Below are 20,759 nucleotides of genomic sequence, written 5' to 3' on the forward strand. Positions count from 1 at the left end.
AACCCACACTCAGAGAACTACTTGACAGAATCTTATCACAAGTAATTCTAAGATGATAACATCTTATAATCTTTAAACGGAAATATGTGAGTTGTTTTTTACGAGTTGGTTGTGCATTGATAATGTGTTAACACATCAATAACTTGATGTTATATCACATGTTGTTGTGCATGATTTGATGAGTTAATAGTACAAGCATATAAGTAAAAATTTATCTGTTCCTTTTTTCCTTTAGAGGGAAAAAGCGGTCTCTTGGGCTCCTTGATGATTTGGTGTTGACTTATATTGTCAGGCCCGGCTAGGACTAGATTGATGTGTTTGATTAGTAGTTCTTTGTCATTACAAGTTAAAAATCGGGAAACAAAATATTCGAAAATGAGAATGATTCCGTTGTCACTTTTCCACATGATATCTTGCAGAACGGATGATTATATGATCACTTATCTTAGGACACGTAACTGACTAGGTCAGAGTTCGTCAGCGGCTTTGAGAGCTACAATTTGCTTGTCAATTTTGAAGGATATACTAGAAACTATAGTTATTAGACTTATCCAAGTGGGAGACTTTTGGATTAGGTGTCTAAACCCATAACTATAATTGGTATGTACTTGAATTGATTGTAGCACAGTCCTTTTGGGTTGCCCTCAAGACTAGCAACTAGGATGAATGATTTTAGAGAAATAGGTTGATTTATTAATTTGATTAATAAATTGTATTAACTAATTTATTAATATATTATGAGAATAATATGTTAATTAGAAATAGTATATTTAATTTATATTTAATGAAAAATTAATTAGAATTAATTTTGGGATTAAATGAATTAATTAAAAGTGTAGGGACTAAATTATAATTGTTCAATAGTTGAACAAGAGGTATTCTAGAACCCTGCATAGGGATGGACGGTTTAGATATGGTCTAGGGTTTCTATTATGGTCCTTATTGGATAATCCAGAAAGTGGATAATTACTCGGTTTAATATTATTTTGGACTTACGCTTATCTAGGGTTTCCTGATTGCAATATATAAAGGGTTTTACCCTAAGGATTTCAGCAATTGTTCTTAGAGAACCCTAGCCGAAATTTTTCCTCATGTCCCCTTCTCCTTAATCTCTTTCAATTACTAGTGTTGGGTGTGACCCATTAGAGGTGTGACAATTGTGACACTTGTTCTCAATGCTTCAATAACGTCAAGGAATTACATGGTTATTGCTTAATAACAATCAAGGTATGTTTCGTAACCCTTTATAATGTAATTTTCAATTATATGATAGTATTCTAGGGTTTACACATTGTTGTTCACATCTATGTTCAATTATAGAAAACATAGATCAATTTTTAGGGTTGCATGCACACATAGCATTATTGGTATGCTCAAAATCCATCATATGTACCTTCGTAGTCATTAGTGATTTTTCGACTCCAGTTGGGACAAAGTAAGTTCCAGTAACCTTCTCATCCTTCGAATCATCCTCTTCGAGCTGAGTGAACATTACTCCATGGGTTGAGGTCCTCATTTCTTCATCGTCAGACTCGGATGACAAGATATGATATGTTCCATCACTCTCATCTCCTCCTCTCGCCATCAAGGACGGTCCCTTTGTTCGTGCCTTCAAATCCTTAATTTTCTCAGTGTAGTACGCTTCATCTTTCACGCTCTCCTTCTTCTTTTCCTTCTTTCACAACATGTAGTCTTTGTTCAAGTGATTCAAACCATTGCAATAGTTGCAATCATGGCATGAATCCCCTTTTCAGCTTTAATGGCTTCTTCTCAATCACAACCTTTCCTTCCTTCGACTATACTCTTGCACCTTTAACTGTTGAGTTATTCCCTTTGAATTCACTGTTGTTCTTGTACCTTGGATTAAATGGATTTTTGAAAAACTTTTTCACTTTATTTTTCGAGTAATAAGCCACCACTTCATCCTGAGAATTCACAAAAAATCCTTCTTTTTATCCATCCACTTCTTCGCTGGATTCTATTTCAGAGTCCTTGGCAGTCAATTTCGACATTAAAGCCAATGGTCCTCCTAAGCTCAATTTCCCTTCTTCAATAATCTCATTAATCTCACTTTCATGTGCTTTTAGAATGTTTTACAAATCAGCCATAGAATAACCACTGAAAGTTTGTTGAGTTTCGATCATCAGGCTTATGTTCCTCTATTCCTTTTGCAATCCCATCAAGTAAGTCAAATTGTATTCCAGAGTCGAACGAGTAACACCATAACAAGTTCACTTGAAGATCAACTCGTTCAAGCGATCATAGTACAACTCGATGGTTTTGTTATCTTTCTGCTCGAACTCGCCCAATTCCAACATGCACTTCTTCACTAAACTTTTCTTGTTCTTCTCACTGTCCTTATATTTCTCTTTCAACGTGTCCCAAATTTCCTTCGTGGTTTTGTAACTTCGAACATAGTTGTAAACTATTGGTGGAAGAGCACCAATTAGTTCTCGAAGGCATTTCCACTTGTGATACACCTCCAAAGATCTTCCTTGATGACATTGAGATAATCCTCCATTTGATCGGTCCACTGCTCATAGTATTCATGTATGACCATTGGAATCTTGGTAGATAATCCAAGAAAATGAGAAAAACTTAACATCGTGTTCATGTTGTAGTACACAATTTTCGTACGGACAATAGTGATCTTCGATTTCAGAAAAGAAATCTAACAGAAGAATTAACCAGAAAATGATTAGGGAACACTCGGTCTAACAAACTGATTGTAGAATCGAAACAAATCAATAAATTAACAAAAGTTTTCTTAATCAATAATGCGAAAAACTTTGAATCGGAAAGAGCGATTCAAAAACATTGAAAAAGTACGAAAAACTAGAATTGGTTGAATGTATCCTGATTTGATACAAATTTTAGAGTGTTTAAATCCGGTTTAGAATAAGAAATCAATCACTGAAAGCAATAAGAACACGATCGTAAATAATATCTTATTAGCTCATTAACCATCTATTAAAGTATATGAGTTCAAGAGAAAGAATACAAGAACAAAACGTACAAAATACAAACACTTCAAAGTACATGACTTCACACCTAAACAAATGTAAACTAATTTTGACTTCTCACTAAACATTTCGCACCCTACAAAAACAAAATACTTTGCTAGAGAATACTCTTAAGGCTTACCGTATTCAAATCGACAAAAAATTCAAGTTTGTTGAGTTTTGAGAAAATTGTGAGACAATGCCCTAAATGGAGTCAAATTTGAAATCTTTGTCTTTTAATTTCTAACTAGGGAAGAATCCCGCGTTGCGGGGTTGGTTACGCTTTCACGCTTCATTTCACCAGAGGTTCCTCTAAGAATAATCATCTGTTATCTAAATATTTTGTTAATATTCCATCGTTATAATTATCATCCATATCCATTGATATGGACAACAATTATCCTTATAACAATTTACTTTCTTAAACAATTTTGATGTTTTGGTATTAAACAATAGACATAAATTAGCTATAAATTTGTTGCTCTAGAAAGCATTTCATCAGATACAAAAATTTCATCAAATACAGAAGTGGCAGTGCATGCCACATTACAAAACTTCTTCGGTTCACTTACAGACCTAGAAATTCAAATACAAAAGAAACACATTAAACAAAATGTAAAATTTATGTATGTATATATGTATGTATATAAATTGTAACCTGTATATCAAAATCTTTTGACACTCGCATGATATCATAGAGAAAACATTTGTGATCAACACAGTTAATTTACACATGATTCGCCCAACACATCATCCAATCTATCGTATGCATAATATCTCCTCTTTTCCATGTGTAAAAGCTCCCTGAAGTAATATCGCAGCAAAAAAAACGCATACATTCAAGAAACTTAAACAAATCTTTAACTACTCTTCTTGCATAATAGAAGGGTAAAATGGTCATTTTACTCACATCCAAATAGATTCCAAAAAGAAACAATATATATGTATACAACACTAATCATTTATCCTTTTTTTATGTATAATGCCCTTAGGGGAAAGAAAGAGGCATGAAGCATTCAAAAAAAAAGTCCCAAGTTTTATAATACCCTAATTGCAATAACTATAGACACAGTGCAAAGGAGTATTAAGAAACAAACCCTCACAAGTTATTGGTAATAATCACAAGTTATCGGTAATAAAGAACAGGTCCATGACACGTCCATCTGATGTTGTTGTCACTTTAACTCTTTGGATCATAACCTCAAGCTCAAAAAGCAATCGAGTCACATCTAAATGAAAAATAATAAAACATCAGACTGTGAAATGAATATAATACAAAAGTAAACTACACAATGAGAAAAAAGTACCATTTAATAATCCCTGTGGATCAGTGTTGCAGAATGTTAATAGGTAGACTGGAGAAGGTGATGGTTTTTGGGGTGTTTCGTTTAAGTAAGTTGATACAGAAAACGTTGGGCATATAGAAAAGGCAATTTATGATGCAAAAACCTCAACAGTAAAGTATGAAGAAAGTATTTGTACACTAGTCTTCACTTTGAAATCATATCTGTAAAATAACGACAATAGAGTTGTTACATTGAACCTAAATTTTACCAATTAACCAAAAAGAAAATTCAGATACACACACATGCACAGATGTAGACCCCAAAAACCATTTACACACATAATAAGACTAACGCTGACACCCACAAAAGCATCACCCTTCGTAGTTTACAACTTTAGGTTTTTAGATGTAAATTCTAATAATCACAAAAAAATATATATACAGCTTCATTTTAATTTATAATATAAAACGAATGGTTTTACTCAAAATATAAAATAAAAAAACTTAATTCGTTCTCCACAGTTTCCATGGTTAACTATTTTTTTTATTTAAATTAGGCATTTATAAGACATTTTATTTAAAATGTTGTTTTCAATTGCCTTTAAAGCTAATCAAGTGAACTATTTTATAAATTTTGATTATTAAAACATTTTTTATATTGAGTCAGATTTTTTTGAAGATGACAAAACATATTATAATATAAAAAAGAATGAAAATACCTCATTCTTGAATATCTCTTTTTACCAATAAAGATTTTCTCCAGTTTTGAATCTTAAAAAAATTACCTAAAAGAAATTTCATAAAAACTGATAGTCACTAAATCAAAATTTCCATACTATTTTATTTGAAATAAGTAGAAAATACCCTTATTGACTTACAGATCCACCCCTGATCGCTGAAAAAGTTCTCTCACATGACTCGCATCTCCATATAAAGGGTTTGCATTACGGTCTCTATTTACACTTTCACGCCGCCTCCTGTGTTGTCTGTATTTCGTGCTTTGAATCCATGTGAATCTTCTCTATCTATAAACCAGAACCTGAAACAGTTACGATCAGTTCCAAACTTACTAAAGGTGGGTATGCAGACTGATGTTGAGTTCCTCACCCACCATTTTTGTTGCACCAAATGTTTGTTAAACGCCAAACCTGTGAGCATATCAGCATAAAGATCAAAGTGGATCATATATGAAAAGTTGAATACTTAACATTAAAAATGAAATAAGAATGTGAGAAAGTGAGACAATGGATTACGTAACTACCAACCACGCGTCGTCTCCTAATCTAAACACAATTGATATGTGTTCTTCAATCACAAATAGATTCCAATTTTCATAATTATTATTTTTTTTATTAAACAATACAATTAATACCCCTTTTTGTAACTACCAGATTTTGCAGCTCTTTGATTTCTTATCGGTCAAATTCTAGAACTTATTATAACAATTATAACAACATTTGATTAGTACATTGAAAGAAAAAACAGAGATGGAGCAAAATAATTATAAAGATTCATTATAGAAGCCAATAAGATGACCTAATTCTGAACAAAAGTTGAAAGACCCCAATTTTCGTATTTATGAAAGACCCAAACTTTCATACTATTTCAAAAGATTTCTTAAGTTACTTCCTCAAAACATGCTACATGCATATTTATAAATCAATATTTTATATTGATAAAGTGATTACAAAGGATTGGATACAAACCGACTAAGTTTTATTACATTTCATGTCTACCCAAGAATCTACTATTCATATATATACATGAACATTAAAAATACAGAGAAATACTATTAACTATTCTAAATCTTTCAGTAGTATAAAGCTATATTGGAATACTCATCACCTGCAATTGTTAAATATTGAGAGGAATAAGCGACAACGCTTAGTGAATTCAATAGATAGATACAATATAATCGTATGCCTTACATATACCAATATGACAGAAGCAGAAGGGAACAAGAAGACATATGTGAAATCATGTGACAAGCGTTCATATCAATCAAAGACTTTATTCAAAGATATACTTTTCAATGAGACATAACAATTTCAATACTTGATATGCATAAATAAAGCTTTGGTCCAATTGGCACAGAAGACATATAATTTTGATTAACATTTTGGTAGATTTCAGGCTTATAACCCTGTCTAACCATTTGCCAATACCATATATTAGAGTTCATTCTCTTACGGAGTCATGCTCTACATGGTCAGAGGCTACATACCATTCCTATCAAACCTTATGCCAATGCCATAGAATAGAAGTCATTCTCTTACGGAGACATGCTCTACATGGCCAGAGGCTACGTACCAGTACCAATGTGAATCTAAGTCCTTTCACTGATCACATAGTTAAAGGTATTATAATTGCTATAAACATAGCGAATAAAATAACACGGGAGAATAACTCAGAATAATAACATTGAGAAGCACATAGCACATAGCACATATAACACATAACATACAATTGTTCCTATATATTGAACTCACCTTAAGTTAACCGGGGGTTAAAAATAGTAATTTGGACAACATTTCGGCTTTAAATATGTCTTTCTATGTTGAAAACCGCGAGCTTAATTGAAAACCAGGCTCTGCGAATGTAGGGCTTCAAAACCGAAAAGATAAAATTTCCGGGCTTCTAGGGGGTTTCGGGACGTGTTTTGGATGCTAAAATTGATATCGGGGCTCCGGGAATTGTCAAAATAGTGAAAATATGGAAAAAGGGGCCAAAAATGGAAATTTTCCAATTCAACCCCGGAGGGTTCAAACCCTCCTATTTATAGGGGCGAGGTTCGGATTCTGTGGTTGAGAAGCAAGCACGTGGCTGCTGGAGCGAAGGCCACGAAGCGAGAGGAGGGGAGAATACGTGCACCTGCGAGCTTCGGACATTTGGCAGGAGGAGCGAAGGCCACAAGGCCACTGCGAGGCTTGGACGTGGCACCGGGTGCGAGGCGGGTAGGCGAGACGTGTCTCGCGTCGGACTGGCCACCAATGTGAGACGTGTCCCCTTCCTGCTGGACCTCGGCCTCGGCGAATCTTCTTGTGACACTTGCTGACTTCGGATTTGGCCACATCTCCGGTGACGCACCTGCTTCGTGCGAGGTGATGTGGCTGGTACTATTCATGCAAGATTTTTTGGAAAATGTGCCCCGAACTTCTAAAATCCATAACCTTCGCATACGAGCTCCATTTTTGACGTTCTTTATATGCACGCGTAGCTAAAATTACGCTCTATAACTTTCGTTTGGACTTGTTTGGCTAATTTTGAGTTTAATTTTAATATTATTATTTTTAACAGACCGGGACAGGAAAATCCGTTAAAATTCATAACTTCTTCATCCGACACACGTCATAACTTATTCGTCAGCTACTTTTGATGAGACCTTTGATTCTCGTTTAGGATGTATCGGTAAAATATCGCTCGATCTAAAATTCGAGTTTTTAGTTGTCTACTGCTAAGTTGAAACTTCGAAAAATCATAACTTCCTCATACGAAGTCAGATTTTGGCGTTCTTTTTATCGAAATTCTCGGTTTAACGAATATTAAAACTTTTATTTAGATTAATAAGGCTAAAAAGTGGTTTATCAAAAACTCACTTTTTACGTCATTCGGCACCGTGGCGGTTTTGTCGCGGATCTTCGGTTGGTCATAACTTCTTCGTTATAACTCGGATTTCGACGAGGTTTTCGCCTACAAGTTTCTAACGAGATGATTTACATCATCGAATAATAAAATTTTACTTATTTCAAATTTTATATTTTCGCTAAATTTTCATTATTTGGCTATTAATTGGAATCTCATAAGACTTCCAATATTTTATGAGTGATTCTAAAAATAGTTTTACTTCATTTCTAGTAAAAACTAGCTGTTAGAACTCAACAATTAATTTTATTCACTTTTAATAATAACAATACACAATTTCAGAACGTGTACGTTACAAATAACTCCTCCTTTTGAGGATTTCGTCCCCAAAATCATAACGATTAAAACAATTAAGGATACTTCACTCTTATTCCATTCTTATTTTTCCCAAGTATAATTTGGGCCTCGATGGTGCTTCCACTTGACAATCACCAACTTCATTTCTTTATTACGTAAACTAGTCGTTCTTTTATTTAGGATCTCTTCTACTTAACTTATTATCCAGCATCATCTCGGATAATAGAACCATTTCATCATATATGGTTAAACCTTTACATAGATAGCTCACATGAAACACTTCATGAATATTTGTCAAATCTTTAGGCAATTCCAAGCAGTATGCTTGCTTACCAACCATTCTTTCTTCCAAAATAGCATAACACCTTTTCATGACCTTCAGTATTACTAAATCAACCACCAGGAATTCTACGGGTCGTCTCCTCTTTTCTGCATAGGGAATTTATCGATCCTGGGCCGCTTTCATTCTTTCTCGGAAAATTTGTATCTTGTTAGTGATGTCTTGAATCATTTCAGATCCTATAAAGATCTTCTATCTTATGTCACGCCAACATATGACATTTACACTCATACAATACTTTATATACCTTCAGTATATTTTCTACTGTTTGGATTGCTCTCTTCTTTTGACCATTTTTCTGAGGATGATAAGTTGTACTAAGAGCAACTCGAGATCCTAATTAATGTTTCATTCTCACCCAAAAGTGAGGAGTGAAACGAGTATCACAGTCGGAAATAATCTATAGTGGCACATCATGACTTGCCACAATTTCGTCTAAGTAACTTACGCGTATTTTTCCAATGGAGTCGTTTCACGTGTGGCGATAATATATGCACTCTTCATCAACCAGTCGATAATTATCCAAAGGTTATCATTCACAGTTTTCTTCTCCTCTTTCAAGGTATTAAATGTATAAGCCGGATAAGTAGAATATCCCTACGACATAATTTACGAGTTTTTAAGAACGAATTTATTACTTTCTTCGTAGACATAAATAGGATCTTCCCTTTCGATAGGGATGCATATCAACTCTTTCTAGATCAAGAGCTTTGCGTGGTTCTTTAACAACTAATCCATGTCGAGAATAATATCAAAGATAGGAATTAGGTTAGCAGGAAGATTATAACTTTCAATTCCTAAAACACTAACTCTATAGGCTTTATCAGCAAGTAATGATATATTTCCTATGTTATCTATATGAAATGATTGGACAACTGCGTAACAAGCAATTTGAAAAGAATATGCGAATTTATAAGGCACGAAAGAATCTGAGGCATTGAAATCAAATAACATATGCGTAGATTAGAGTTTACGAGAAAATTACTAGTCACAACATTCGAGTTTTTAACTTACTTCCTTTGTGGTAATCTAAAATGTACGATATTTAGCTTTTAGTTTGCCAAACGATTGTCAAATTCTTCAAACTTCCTAATTACTGGTAGTCTTCGAATTTGTACCCGCTCTTCATTCTCTATTGAACATTCGATCCTAATCTTTGAGTTAAAACTCAATTCTCATTGCAGACTCCTGCTCCTTCTATGTTTATAGACTAAACCCAAGATAAGGTCTTTATTTTTTCTATAACAGCAACTCGAATGGTTTTAATCTAATGACATTTGTATTTATAACACACAAGACACATAATGAGCCAAACTCTTGTATTAAAATCAGATCAAATAAATCAAGCTGATGGAATAAAGAAAATGAAAAGAGTTTGATCAACACGTAGATGCTTTGGAATAGAAAGAATAGAACCACGTATCTCTAATTCGTGCTTTCGGACCTACATATCTTTTAGCTTTTGGCACCTCCTCCTTTTTAGTTGGAGTACTCTTTGATTGTTGAACGACAACTTGACTCCCCGCCATTCGATCAGTAAGTGTAGGGTGGATACATTCTTGTGGCCAGTAACACCACATAGCAAGTCACATCTCTGACTAATGATTGCTCAATTATTTAATGAAGATTGTTATATTTCTATCGACTATCTCGACCATTTACTTCTTCAGTATTCCTATTCATGTTTTGTCACTATATAAGACATGGTTCTCTGAACCAATCAACTCCTTTCGCGGATTCATACTAATCGGACTCGATTCTTTATGACATTAACATTTGAATGATAATTATCTTCTTAGTCATTACCGAAACGAAGGTAACGACACACATGAATAAAACGAAATTATTTACTAGCTTCTTGGTAACCTTGTGACTTTTCCTGATCCAAATGTGAGTCCTGTGCTTCCAGTAGTATAGGCCTCTACTACTATTCACACCTACTCATACTCATCCCAAGTATTGTCTCATAGTTCCCAAGTCACCATTCAAAAGTTTTCACAAAGCAACTTATCACACATGAACGTATTCAAAAAAATACGTACAACAGTTTCTCCTAGACTCAACTAGGTTTTTCACGTTTCTATCAAACATATATTGGATTACTTATACTAGCCTTCTAGGATTTTTCTCATGCATATGCTCGATTTAATATATCCTAATACTTTTCCATAGGTCGATAGAAATTTACTTCAATTTCTTCATATTAATTCTTTCTTGAGTGGTGTCTACTCTACAACACACATTATTCCAAAATTTACTTTAGGGTTTATCTGCAAAAGAAAACGAAGAGTATTGATGAAAGCAAGAGGAAACTCGGGGCTAAGAAAGGGTTGTCGCTGAAATGAGCTGCGTCAACAACTCAAGACTCATAAAACCCAACATGTACATGTTAGCTTTGGACTTACACACCACGTGTATGCCAACGAAAAAAATAACTAAAAGCAGATCAGGAAAGAAAAAAAGAAAAAAAAATTCAGCAAATCACAACAAAGAACTGTTCATGTGGTACTTCAAAATTAGTATATATATATATATATATATATATATATATATATATATATATATATATATATAATGAGTTGTGTGTTTGAATTCTAGTTGTCATGTGATTTTTTTTTAATTTCTATGTTCTTTTTTCAATTTCAATGTTTTTTTTTCATTTTCTGTGTTTTTAATGGAATTTAAGTTTTAAAAAAAATAGTATTTTGAAATATTTATTTTCTCTCTCTCTCTCTCTCTGTATATATATATATATATATATATATATATATATATATATATATATATATATATATATATATATATATATATATATATATATATATGAGTATGATCAAATGAGAACGCCTAAAAGATTGAGAATGCGAGAACACTTATCAGACAACCATTTTATTAGGGTATTTAAGTAAATTTGTATTTAATCTAATTTTTAATTAATATAATACAATAATAATCAAAATATTATCCATTAATATTTACCTATAATTAAGGGATATTCCATAGTTATCGTTCTAGGAGATATTGAATTGAAGATACGTTTTCCAGGGACGATTTCCAGTATAGAATTCGGGATTTTGCATTCAATCGACTTTTGTATATTGTTCATCATTTACGATTAAAGATAACAAAGCAGTATACCATTCGTGATTCAAATCAATTTCGATGTCGGACTGTTTTGATTACATTAGCGATGATACAGAAGATGATGATCAATATGGCGAAGAAGCAATCAACTGTAATGAATATGATGACGATGATTTCTATAATTCGGATGATCAATACAGCGGAAGAAATCAATTATCCGATTATGCGAGTGAAGGTAAAAAATGAAAACAATATCAACATCTTGTAAATACAGAACTTGTTTTACAATAATTATTGAATTTTTGTATATGATGAATAAGACCGGAGTACATATTTGTATACGATTAGTCATATATGTTGCATGTATTAATTACGTAATGATGGTGTATATCATAGATCATTGTACAGGAGTCCCTCCTTGTACATTTTTTCTTAAGTTTAATACATTGTTGATTAAGTTTGATAATCATTGGTGATTATGCGTTAATACGATTAAAATGAGTAAACATTTCAACTTTGATTACTGTTTCATAGACGTTGTACAGTAGTCCCTCATCGGTGATTTTTCTTAAGTTTAATACAATGTTGATTAAGTTTGATAATCAATGGTGATTATACGTTAATACGATTAAAATGAGTAAGCACTTCAACTTTGGTTACTGTTTCACAGACGTTGATTATGATTATAAAATTATGTAGTTTATGTATACGTAATTGATAGAAATTTATATCATGTCTTGCATGTCGCATTATTGTTGTTTGTTGTCTTAAAAAATAGGTACAAATCAAACTAATTCTGAAGAGGAATCATTCAATAGTAATGTTGTTGACTCGCCTGGTGGGAAAACCAAGTTGTGGAAACCTATTGTTCCTAAAGATGTTATGCCAGATGTAGATGGTATATATCAATCATTAGAGGAGGCGGTTGAAATGTATAAATTATATGCAGATAAAACAGGTTTTAGTGTCAGGTTTAATACAGTAACGAGGTTTGGTGACAAAACCATTAAAAAAGGTATGTAGTGTGCAACAAAATGGGTAAAATACCTAACAGATCAACTGACACTTTGGATCCTGAGGGAAGTGGAAGGAATAAACGAAACTCAAACTTCAAAATCACGGACTGCAAGGCATTGATAAAGTTTGAAAGGTTACATATGCAAACTAATGCTTGTAAAATATATGAGTTTGAAGAGAATCACAACCACCCCCTAGAGACTAAAGAAAAAAGACGGTATTCCAAACGTGCACGACGACTTAGTTATAAAGACAAGGAGTTTATAGTGCGTTCTTCAACATCTAACATTGGTGCAACAAAGGCACATAAGTTACAAGCTAGTTTGAAAGGAGGTTATGAAAATGTTGGCCCTAAAGCAATTGATTATAAAAATTTCAGAAGGAAGATGGGAAACATTATAGGTGACAAGGATGCACAGCTGGTTGTTGACAAAATGAACATGAGGAAAGATGAGTTATAGAACTACACATTTGAGTATAAATGTGTTAATAGTGTGTTAAACGCAATGTTTTGGGCGGATGAAACCGATAAGTTATATTACAAGGAGTTTGGAGATGTGATATCATTTGATGCTACATTCCGAACAAATAAGTATGCTCTTATACTTATTATACATTTTGTTTTATTTAAATATGAATATTGATGTATTTTGAGTTTATAATCAATGTTGAATTTGTTTTTAATTACCTTTTTGATACAGGTATGGAATGATTTTTGTGCCGTTTACAGCCATTGATAACCACAAACGTTCAATAAACATTGTAGGAGGTTTGTTAAGCAACGAGTCAATAGAATCTTATTGTTGGTTGCTCGAAGCTTTTTTGAAAGCACATGTAAAACATCCTCAATTAGTGTTAACAGACCAAGATCCAGCAATTCTACAGGCCATTGAAGCAATATATCCTACTTCTAATCATCGTTTATGTATGTGGCACATTATGAAAAAACTACAAGCCAAGTTGTGTATATTTTGGTTTAAGTTAACACGCAACATGTTTTATACAGCAATGATTTACACAGTTTACATATTTTTAATAATGATTAGCATACATATTGTTTATTCATAGTTAATCTTATAAATTTCTATTTTTTTTAGGTTTCAGCCGATTTTTTTAAAAACACTCATTTTCGAAAGCGGTTTACGAAGCTTGTTTGGAATGTCTACATCGAGCCTGAAGTGTTTGAATCAAAGTGGAAACTGCTTATGAGAAAATTCAAACTACAGGACAAAAGATGGTTCAAAGACATGTACAGGGATCGAAAACTTTGGATTCCAGCCTATTTTAAAGACATGCCACTACACGGTCTGATGAAAACTACTTCAAGGTCTGGAAGCGTGAACTAATTTTTTAATAAATACTCTAACTCTGGTAATTAGCTTATCTATTTCATGATGAACTACGACACCACAATTGGAAAGCAATGAAATGTTCAACAGAAACTAGAACATGATACAAAAAATGCAAAGCATGAAATGACGCTTCCAAGTAGCTTACTAGAACATGCAGCTGCGGTTTACACTAAAAATATTTTCTATGAGGTCAAAAAGGAAATATTTAAAGCAACCTGGTACTGTTCTATCGACAGTGTTGAAAAGATTGATGGATGGAAAGTTGTTATGATTACACAAACGGATAAGAGCAAACAGTTGAAGATAAAATGCAAGGTTATATTCATCGTTTAAACGCTTTTCATTAGTCATCATACAAGTATATTATATCATTATTTTTAAATTACATATATTTTTTTCAATATTATGCAATAACCACCAACTAATATGTTAATTCAATCAGTTACTAACATACATTATTTTTATTATACAATATAGGTTGAACTAAAGTTGCCTGAAAAAGAAGTTAAATGTTCATGCAATCACTTCATACGTAGTGGCATTTTGTGTCGTCGTATTTTTGTTGTATTGAAAAACAACCATGTTGAAGAGATTCCAGAGCAGTATATTCTAAGAAGATGGAGAAGGGATGCAATTTCCAGCCATTTGCTTGCCATGAAACATGTTGCCATGGAAACAGAAGAGGACACCTTTAAAATTCTAATAGAGGCATACAACAATATTGAATACTGCTTGGATGATTTCAAAAGAAGCAATGAGAAATTCTTGGAATTTGTTGAAAAAACACGTACGTTGAAGCAGGAAGCAATGGAGTTTGGCAGTTCAAACCAAACATCACCTGATAACGATGAAGAAGAAATTATTCGGATGCTTGGAATACGCAGCATTCCTAATGAAATAAATATCCATCCACCTGCATCTATACGTATCAAAGGTAGTGGAACTAAGAAAAGAATGGTTAGTGCTATTGAGAAAGTCGTTGCAGCTGCAAAGAAAAAAACCAGAATGTGCACAGGTTGCAATCAATATGCTAACCATAATTGGAGGACTTGCAAAGTAAGACTTGCACGGGAGTCAAAAGCAGATTAAAATTGCCCATTCGTTTTCCCAATAGATTTTACTTTTCTATTAGATTTATGAATAAGAATATGTTTCTATGATTTAGTATGTTATGTTATCTTAAAACACTTTCATTATTTTTAACGTTTTGTTTTATTCAACGATGAACAATAACAATGCCAAATTTGGTAATCCTAATAGATTAATGATATTATGTGGCATTTAAACCTCTTTTATTTGATTAAAACAGTTCGCACTTAGAATAGATATACTTTTCCTTTCTTGAAATTATAAAATCATCAATCATTATATACTATAGTCATATACAATTAAAGCAGTATTCATAGTTTATTGTATGCTGTTAGTAGTATATCTTAATAATAAATGATTGTACGATTAACTTTTAAAACACCAATACATCATATATTGATTTACTTTTTCTTTTGGGTAAAATTTAATCATAAGTTAAACCATGGTCGACTTTAAACCCTTAATTACAGTCAATAATGAATAACATCATAAATACATTAATTATTTTCAACATATTGATGATATTAAAATTGTTAAATACTCTTCTCTTAAGTTAAAACAATTTGCATTTAAAGTATAATATGTTATGAATAATTCAAGTATTTTTGCTATTATTCAATATTTGAATAACAACATACTTTAAGATATAAACCCAACAACAATCATTATATAATATAGATATATTCACTTTAATTATTAATAATTATAATTGTATGGTCATAGTAACATAGCATATTAACAAATGTTTGTTAGTAAGAATCATTCCTGAATATACACTAAAACTATACCATCAATGTTAATCATCATTTTTTAACATAACTTAATTTTTCAAATGTTAATGTAAAATTATAGCTACTAAAATATCACTAATCCATTACTAAAACTAGCAAACCAAAAGTAACTATTGTACGTTCAGCAACCCAAGTTAATATCCTTAGAATACAAAACCATTGTTTTAAAACTATCTAAAAGAAACCATTGAAGTCATAACTAAAATAACTTGTTTAACATAATTAACTTAAATCATCCAATCTCCTGTGAATTTCTTCCTTTGCAATGGCCAACAGTTGAGAACGTTGTCTTGAAGGAATCGTGTGGAATTCATCAACCTTTTGCAGAACATAATCCTTTTTCACATTATATTCATGAGTGATGATTTTGTATAAATACTTTGTCCTTAGTTTAACAAGTTGATCATCTTGTGCAGAAGACTCGTTCTTGAACCCAGCTTTAAACTCATTCATACTTCCACCCATATGTGTTTCCATGTGATGCATCGTAAACACACCACAATCAATGATGTTGTTTATTGCTCTCTAAGGCATTTCCAGTCTATGTGGCATCACATGTGAAAACATCTCATCTTTTGGATGATTTTGAGATTTTAAGTAATCAACTATGTACTCTTTCTAAAATGTAAAAAACATTGTCAACACATATGAAACTTTATTAACTATGTAAAGTAATTTTTATTAATCACTTATAATGATTTGGGGCAACTGACCATATCTCTCACCATCAGGATCATCAACTTTGTTTTTGTCAATGATTACAAACTCTGGGTGTTGTAGATTGATCACAAAAAGGAAAATGTTGAAGGAACGGATGATTGGTAGGAAAAGCTACAACATTTATTCATTACAATTGTATTCACTTTATTTAATATTCATATTTGATCAAAGATAAATAAACACATAAGTAAACTGTGGAGATATATCTCTTACCAATCCAACAAAACATAGGCTTGCGTCCATATCTTCAATAGAAAGCACCAGATTCTCAATGAATTTATCTTTACGTTGACTTTCTGTTAAATCACTTTCAAGATACGAATTCTGTGATCCATTTTTACAAACTCATTAACTTATTTATATGTTGTATTTAAAAAAATAGTATAATCAACATTGAAAAATATTAAATTATGCCGTCACATCTGTCTTGCAATAAACTCTCAGAGACGATTCAGGTTCATGCTTACTTTTATCAAGATTCAACACTTGACTCCAACAATCATTGACATGGCCAAATAGTTCACATGTTGGAAAAAAACTTTCCATGTGAAACCTCTGAGCAGAAAACTCATCCAAAGTGTGGAAAACTATATCACTGCAAAAGACGTGACCAATTAATACTATTTTTAATAAGCAACCCACAAAATTAAGTAATTTTAAAAATATTTTAAATGCAACTTACTTTGGCTCTCCCTGGAGTGAGAATATCCATTCTACTACACGTGTTTCCTGCCGTGGAACTCCTTTGATGATATCAACAGCCCGTATAATGTAAGGACATTTCAGATATTCGGATTTCATGCGAGGCCTGTACCCTCTTCTACTAACACAATGTTCATCATTGTTGAATGGTACTACAGAAAAAGGAATTGGCATTTCCGTTTTAGATGGTGGTGTATTCTTAAAAGATTTCTTCCAGATCTATTCGCGAAGTCTGCATATTCCTGTGACATTTGAATACTACATTTTGCTATTGGGGAGTTGTCAAACTGTTTGTGAGTTGTAGCTAGAATCAGCGTACGTTCAGTTTCAGCCTCGTTATCATACCACCATTGAGATTATTCTGGTTCCTCTGATGCAGAAACTTCACTAAACAAATCATTTAATTTGTGTTTCCATTGTTTGACCAACTGATTCTCAGGATATTTCTTGACAGCATCATTTATTTTGTCTTCCAACACTTTCTTTTGCTGCAATATCATGTCGTACATCTCTTTTATTATTGAAATAGTTGTCTAATTAGGTCACCACAATAGAATTACGTTATAAACCAAATAAAAACATTAATATGCCAGTTAGTATTAATTAATACTATAGTAACTAATTATTCAACTGTGAATACGTAGTAACCTACCTCAACACTTTCCCCACTTCCACTAAAAATATCATCTCCTTGATTTCCCTACGAAAAGTAATACAATATTAGTTGTTGTACTAATAACTTATTATTTAGTAATGATTATATTATATTAATACCTTACACCTTACATATCCTGCATCATATCCCTATCAATAATGTATGAATATAATTAATTTAGATTATACCAAAAATAACAAATAATAAATTTCATATGCATTATTCAATACAATAAAATATTACCTGAACTTTTTCTTGCCCTACATTACCAATTCCCGATGCTTCATTGATGACTTGAAATGGATCTTGCAATTCACCCATACCCAGACCAATTGTCCTACACTCTACTCTCTCTCGCTCACGTAGTTTATCAACATTCCAACAACATATTGCTGGTCTGCATCGTACAATCTTCACTGAATCCCATCAAACACTTTCTACGTATAGCAACTACAACAAAGACAAATAAAAAATGTATTACTTAAATACACTTTAATGAATCTGCACACATAAGTCTACCAATATTGAATGACAGCTGAATTTAAAACAAATCTTACCAGCAGTAATATAATTGGCCCAACATAGAATCCTTTTTGGCTGTTTGGAATCCATGCACTTTTTGTCTCCTTAAGGCAATCAAAATCATATCCACACCAATCAATGTCACTTAGATCCAGGTCTTTCGTGACTTTTGATAACATCGACAGGTCACATGTTCCCATGCTCATCGAATGACCTAGTGTATTACACAACAGGACGAAGATGTTTACTTTAAAGATTAAATCCGTACGTGTTGATTGCATAATAACTTGTTGAACTGCCCTTGGTATAATATTATCTTCATCTTCGAATTGTTTTCTCCGAATAGTTATCGTGTCGTCTGTGACTTCTCTATAAGGCATGGACTTTAATGTAACATGTCCGAGAGGCAGACCCAACATTTTGTGAATAACTTGCCAATTGATTGGTATCTCTCCATGATGAAGTTTGAGTACCATCCTATCTGCATCAAAATTCCTTACAATATAATGCCCCATAATTGATGCACACCCATCCACTTTCATATTCAACAAATGCCCCAGACCAATAGAAGAAATATAAGATTCCTGTTCCTTGCTAAGGTTATGCATACAATTGTACAAAACATTTGGAGATGTCCGTACTTGTATTTGCCTTGCTTCTTATGCATCACTTGCTACAACTTTAGGCAGTTTTCTTGCCTTCACTACATTTCCTTCTTTATTCCTTTGTCTTTTAAATTTCTTCACATTTTCTTTGTCATCATTTTTGAATGAAGTATAATGCCTTCTCTTTTTCCTTGTTACCACAAGTTTGTCATCTTCAAAATCAGAGTCTTCATCTTCATCAAGCTTCTTGTTAGTAACATTATCTTTTCCTGTTAAGACATATTTAACACAATAAATGATTATAAATAAATTACCAAAATAATACTATACTAAATTTATTAAAAAAACACTACTTGAACATGAGTTTATAACAACAACTTCATCACCTTTTATCTTACATTTATCAAATCGTCTTTTTGTTCTTAATTCATTTTCCTTATTTATTCCACTATCTTCTGTCATGTCATAACTTTCAATCAAACCTGCCAATAAGTAGACAACATAATCATAACTGAAGTTACTTTACTATACAAGTTACATTACATGAAATCATCATTGATACCTTTTTGTTTCTGTATATATTTTTTTTAGATTTTGAAAACCTTGAATTTCCTCTATCAAACTTCTTCACATTGACTTTGGGTTTCATGTTCTTTTCTATTAATAAATACAAAACAACACAAGTTATTAAAACTAACTACAACATCAAACTCTAAATAAATTTAATTTTAAACAAGTACATTACTTGAATCTGAGCTCAAACCTACAACTTTAAGATCCATTCGCATTGAATGAGCTGGTGTGCGATTAACACGTTCCCCCACACCTGTCTAAAAAATAAGACACATAACTATAGATTCCAATTGATATTTAACATTTTAAATTTCATATAATCATCATCACCACCAGTTTGTTTTTTAGTTTTCTTCTTAGGTGTTGAACACTTCTTTTGTCCTTCTCTTCTAATCTGAGGTTGTACTATTTTGTTTCCTTCAGTGTCTTCATCTTCAATATCAATAAGCAATGGATTGGATTCTTCATTAGTGAATTTGTTGAATGTCGTCTTTAGTAATATCCTCTCGCTTTTCTTTCTACCTAATAGTAGAATTAAAATACCTTAATCATTTATAACTCAGAATCGAATCATTAACAACTCAAATAATCATAAATTATACCTACTAAACACAAACACAAATAAACACATACCCAAAAACAGAGGAATGTTTACAATAATCATCAATAAACAAACAGTGTAATTAACTTACTCATAAAAAATAGTAGGGACTCCTACACCATTATTCTTTACTTAGTACATCATGTACAGGATCAAAACCACATAGATACTCAATAAAGTATCCATTCACAACTGAATATGACTTTAACAATATACATAATATACAACCAACAACAAGGATTACTACTGGAAAAGTACTTGTGTCGCACAAACAATCGGATTTTACAAGTAATCATTAGTAATGAATGACGTTTATACCCTTCGTTATTATTTTTCTACTAAACACCATTCACAATCGAATACTAACATCAATTAATCCTCTTGTCCTACTTATAATGTATTTATTTTGCCATTGATCAACAATAACACTCTTAAAACAAAAGTAAAAAAAAAAAACCCTAATTTTTGGGTTTTCGTAACCT

At 32.3% G+C, this 20,759-nt stretch overlaps 2 protein-coding genes across 2 annotated transcripts; both read left to right on the plus strand.

Annotated features, from left to right (window-relative positions):
* The first annotated feature begins 13,173 nt into the window (after positions 1–13,173).
* On the plus strand, positions 13,174–14,013 carry LOC145006934 (protein FAR1-RELATED SEQUENCE 5-like). The gene is made up of 4 exons (XM_078965949.1): positions 13,174–13,259; positions 13,369–13,592; positions 13,674–13,687; positions 13,765–14,013. Exons 1-4 carry the CDS (start codon positions 13,174–13,176, stop codon positions 14,011–14,013), a joined length of 573 nt encoding a protein of 190 aa, XP_078822075.1.
* Positions 14,014–14,142: 129 nt separating this feature from the next.
* LOC145006935 (protein FAR1-RELATED SEQUENCE 3-like) lies at positions 14,143–15,108 on the plus strand. Its single transcript, XM_078965950.1, has 2 exons — positions 14,143–14,334; positions 14,497–15,108. The coding sequence occupies exons 1-2, from the start codon at positions 14,143–14,145 to the stop codon at positions 15,106–15,108; spliced, it is 804 nt and encodes a 267-aa protein (XP_078822076.1).
* Positions 15,109–20,759: the final 5,651 nt, after the last annotated feature.

This window comes from Lactuca saligna, chromosome 7 (genome assembly GCF_052625555.1).
Source record: "Lactuca saligna cultivar CGN05327 chromosome 7, ASM5262555v1, whole genome shotgun sequence".
Classification (NCBI taxonomy): domain Eukaryota; kingdom Viridiplantae; phylum Streptophyta; class Magnoliopsida; order Asterales; family Asteraceae; genus Lactuca; species Lactuca saligna.

Excerpts from the sequence above, each read along its gene's own strand:
- LOC145006934 (XM_078965949.1), top strand. The coding sequence starts at position 13,174 with ATGTTTTGGGCGGATGAAACCGATAAGTTATATTACAAGGAGTTTGGA. Across the intron at positions 13,260-13,368 it reads GCTACATTCCGAACAAATAA|GTATGGAATGATTTTTGTGC; the intron begins GTATGCTCTTAT and ends TTTTTGATACAG.
- LOC145006935 (XM_078965950.1), top strand. The coding sequence starts at position 14,143 with ATGACGCTTCCAAGTAGCTTACTAGAACATGCAGCTGCGGTTTACACT. Across the intron at positions 14,335-14,496 it reads AGTTGAAGATAAAATGCAAG|GTTGAACTAAAGTTGCCTGA; the intron begins GTTATATTCATC and ends TATACAATATAG.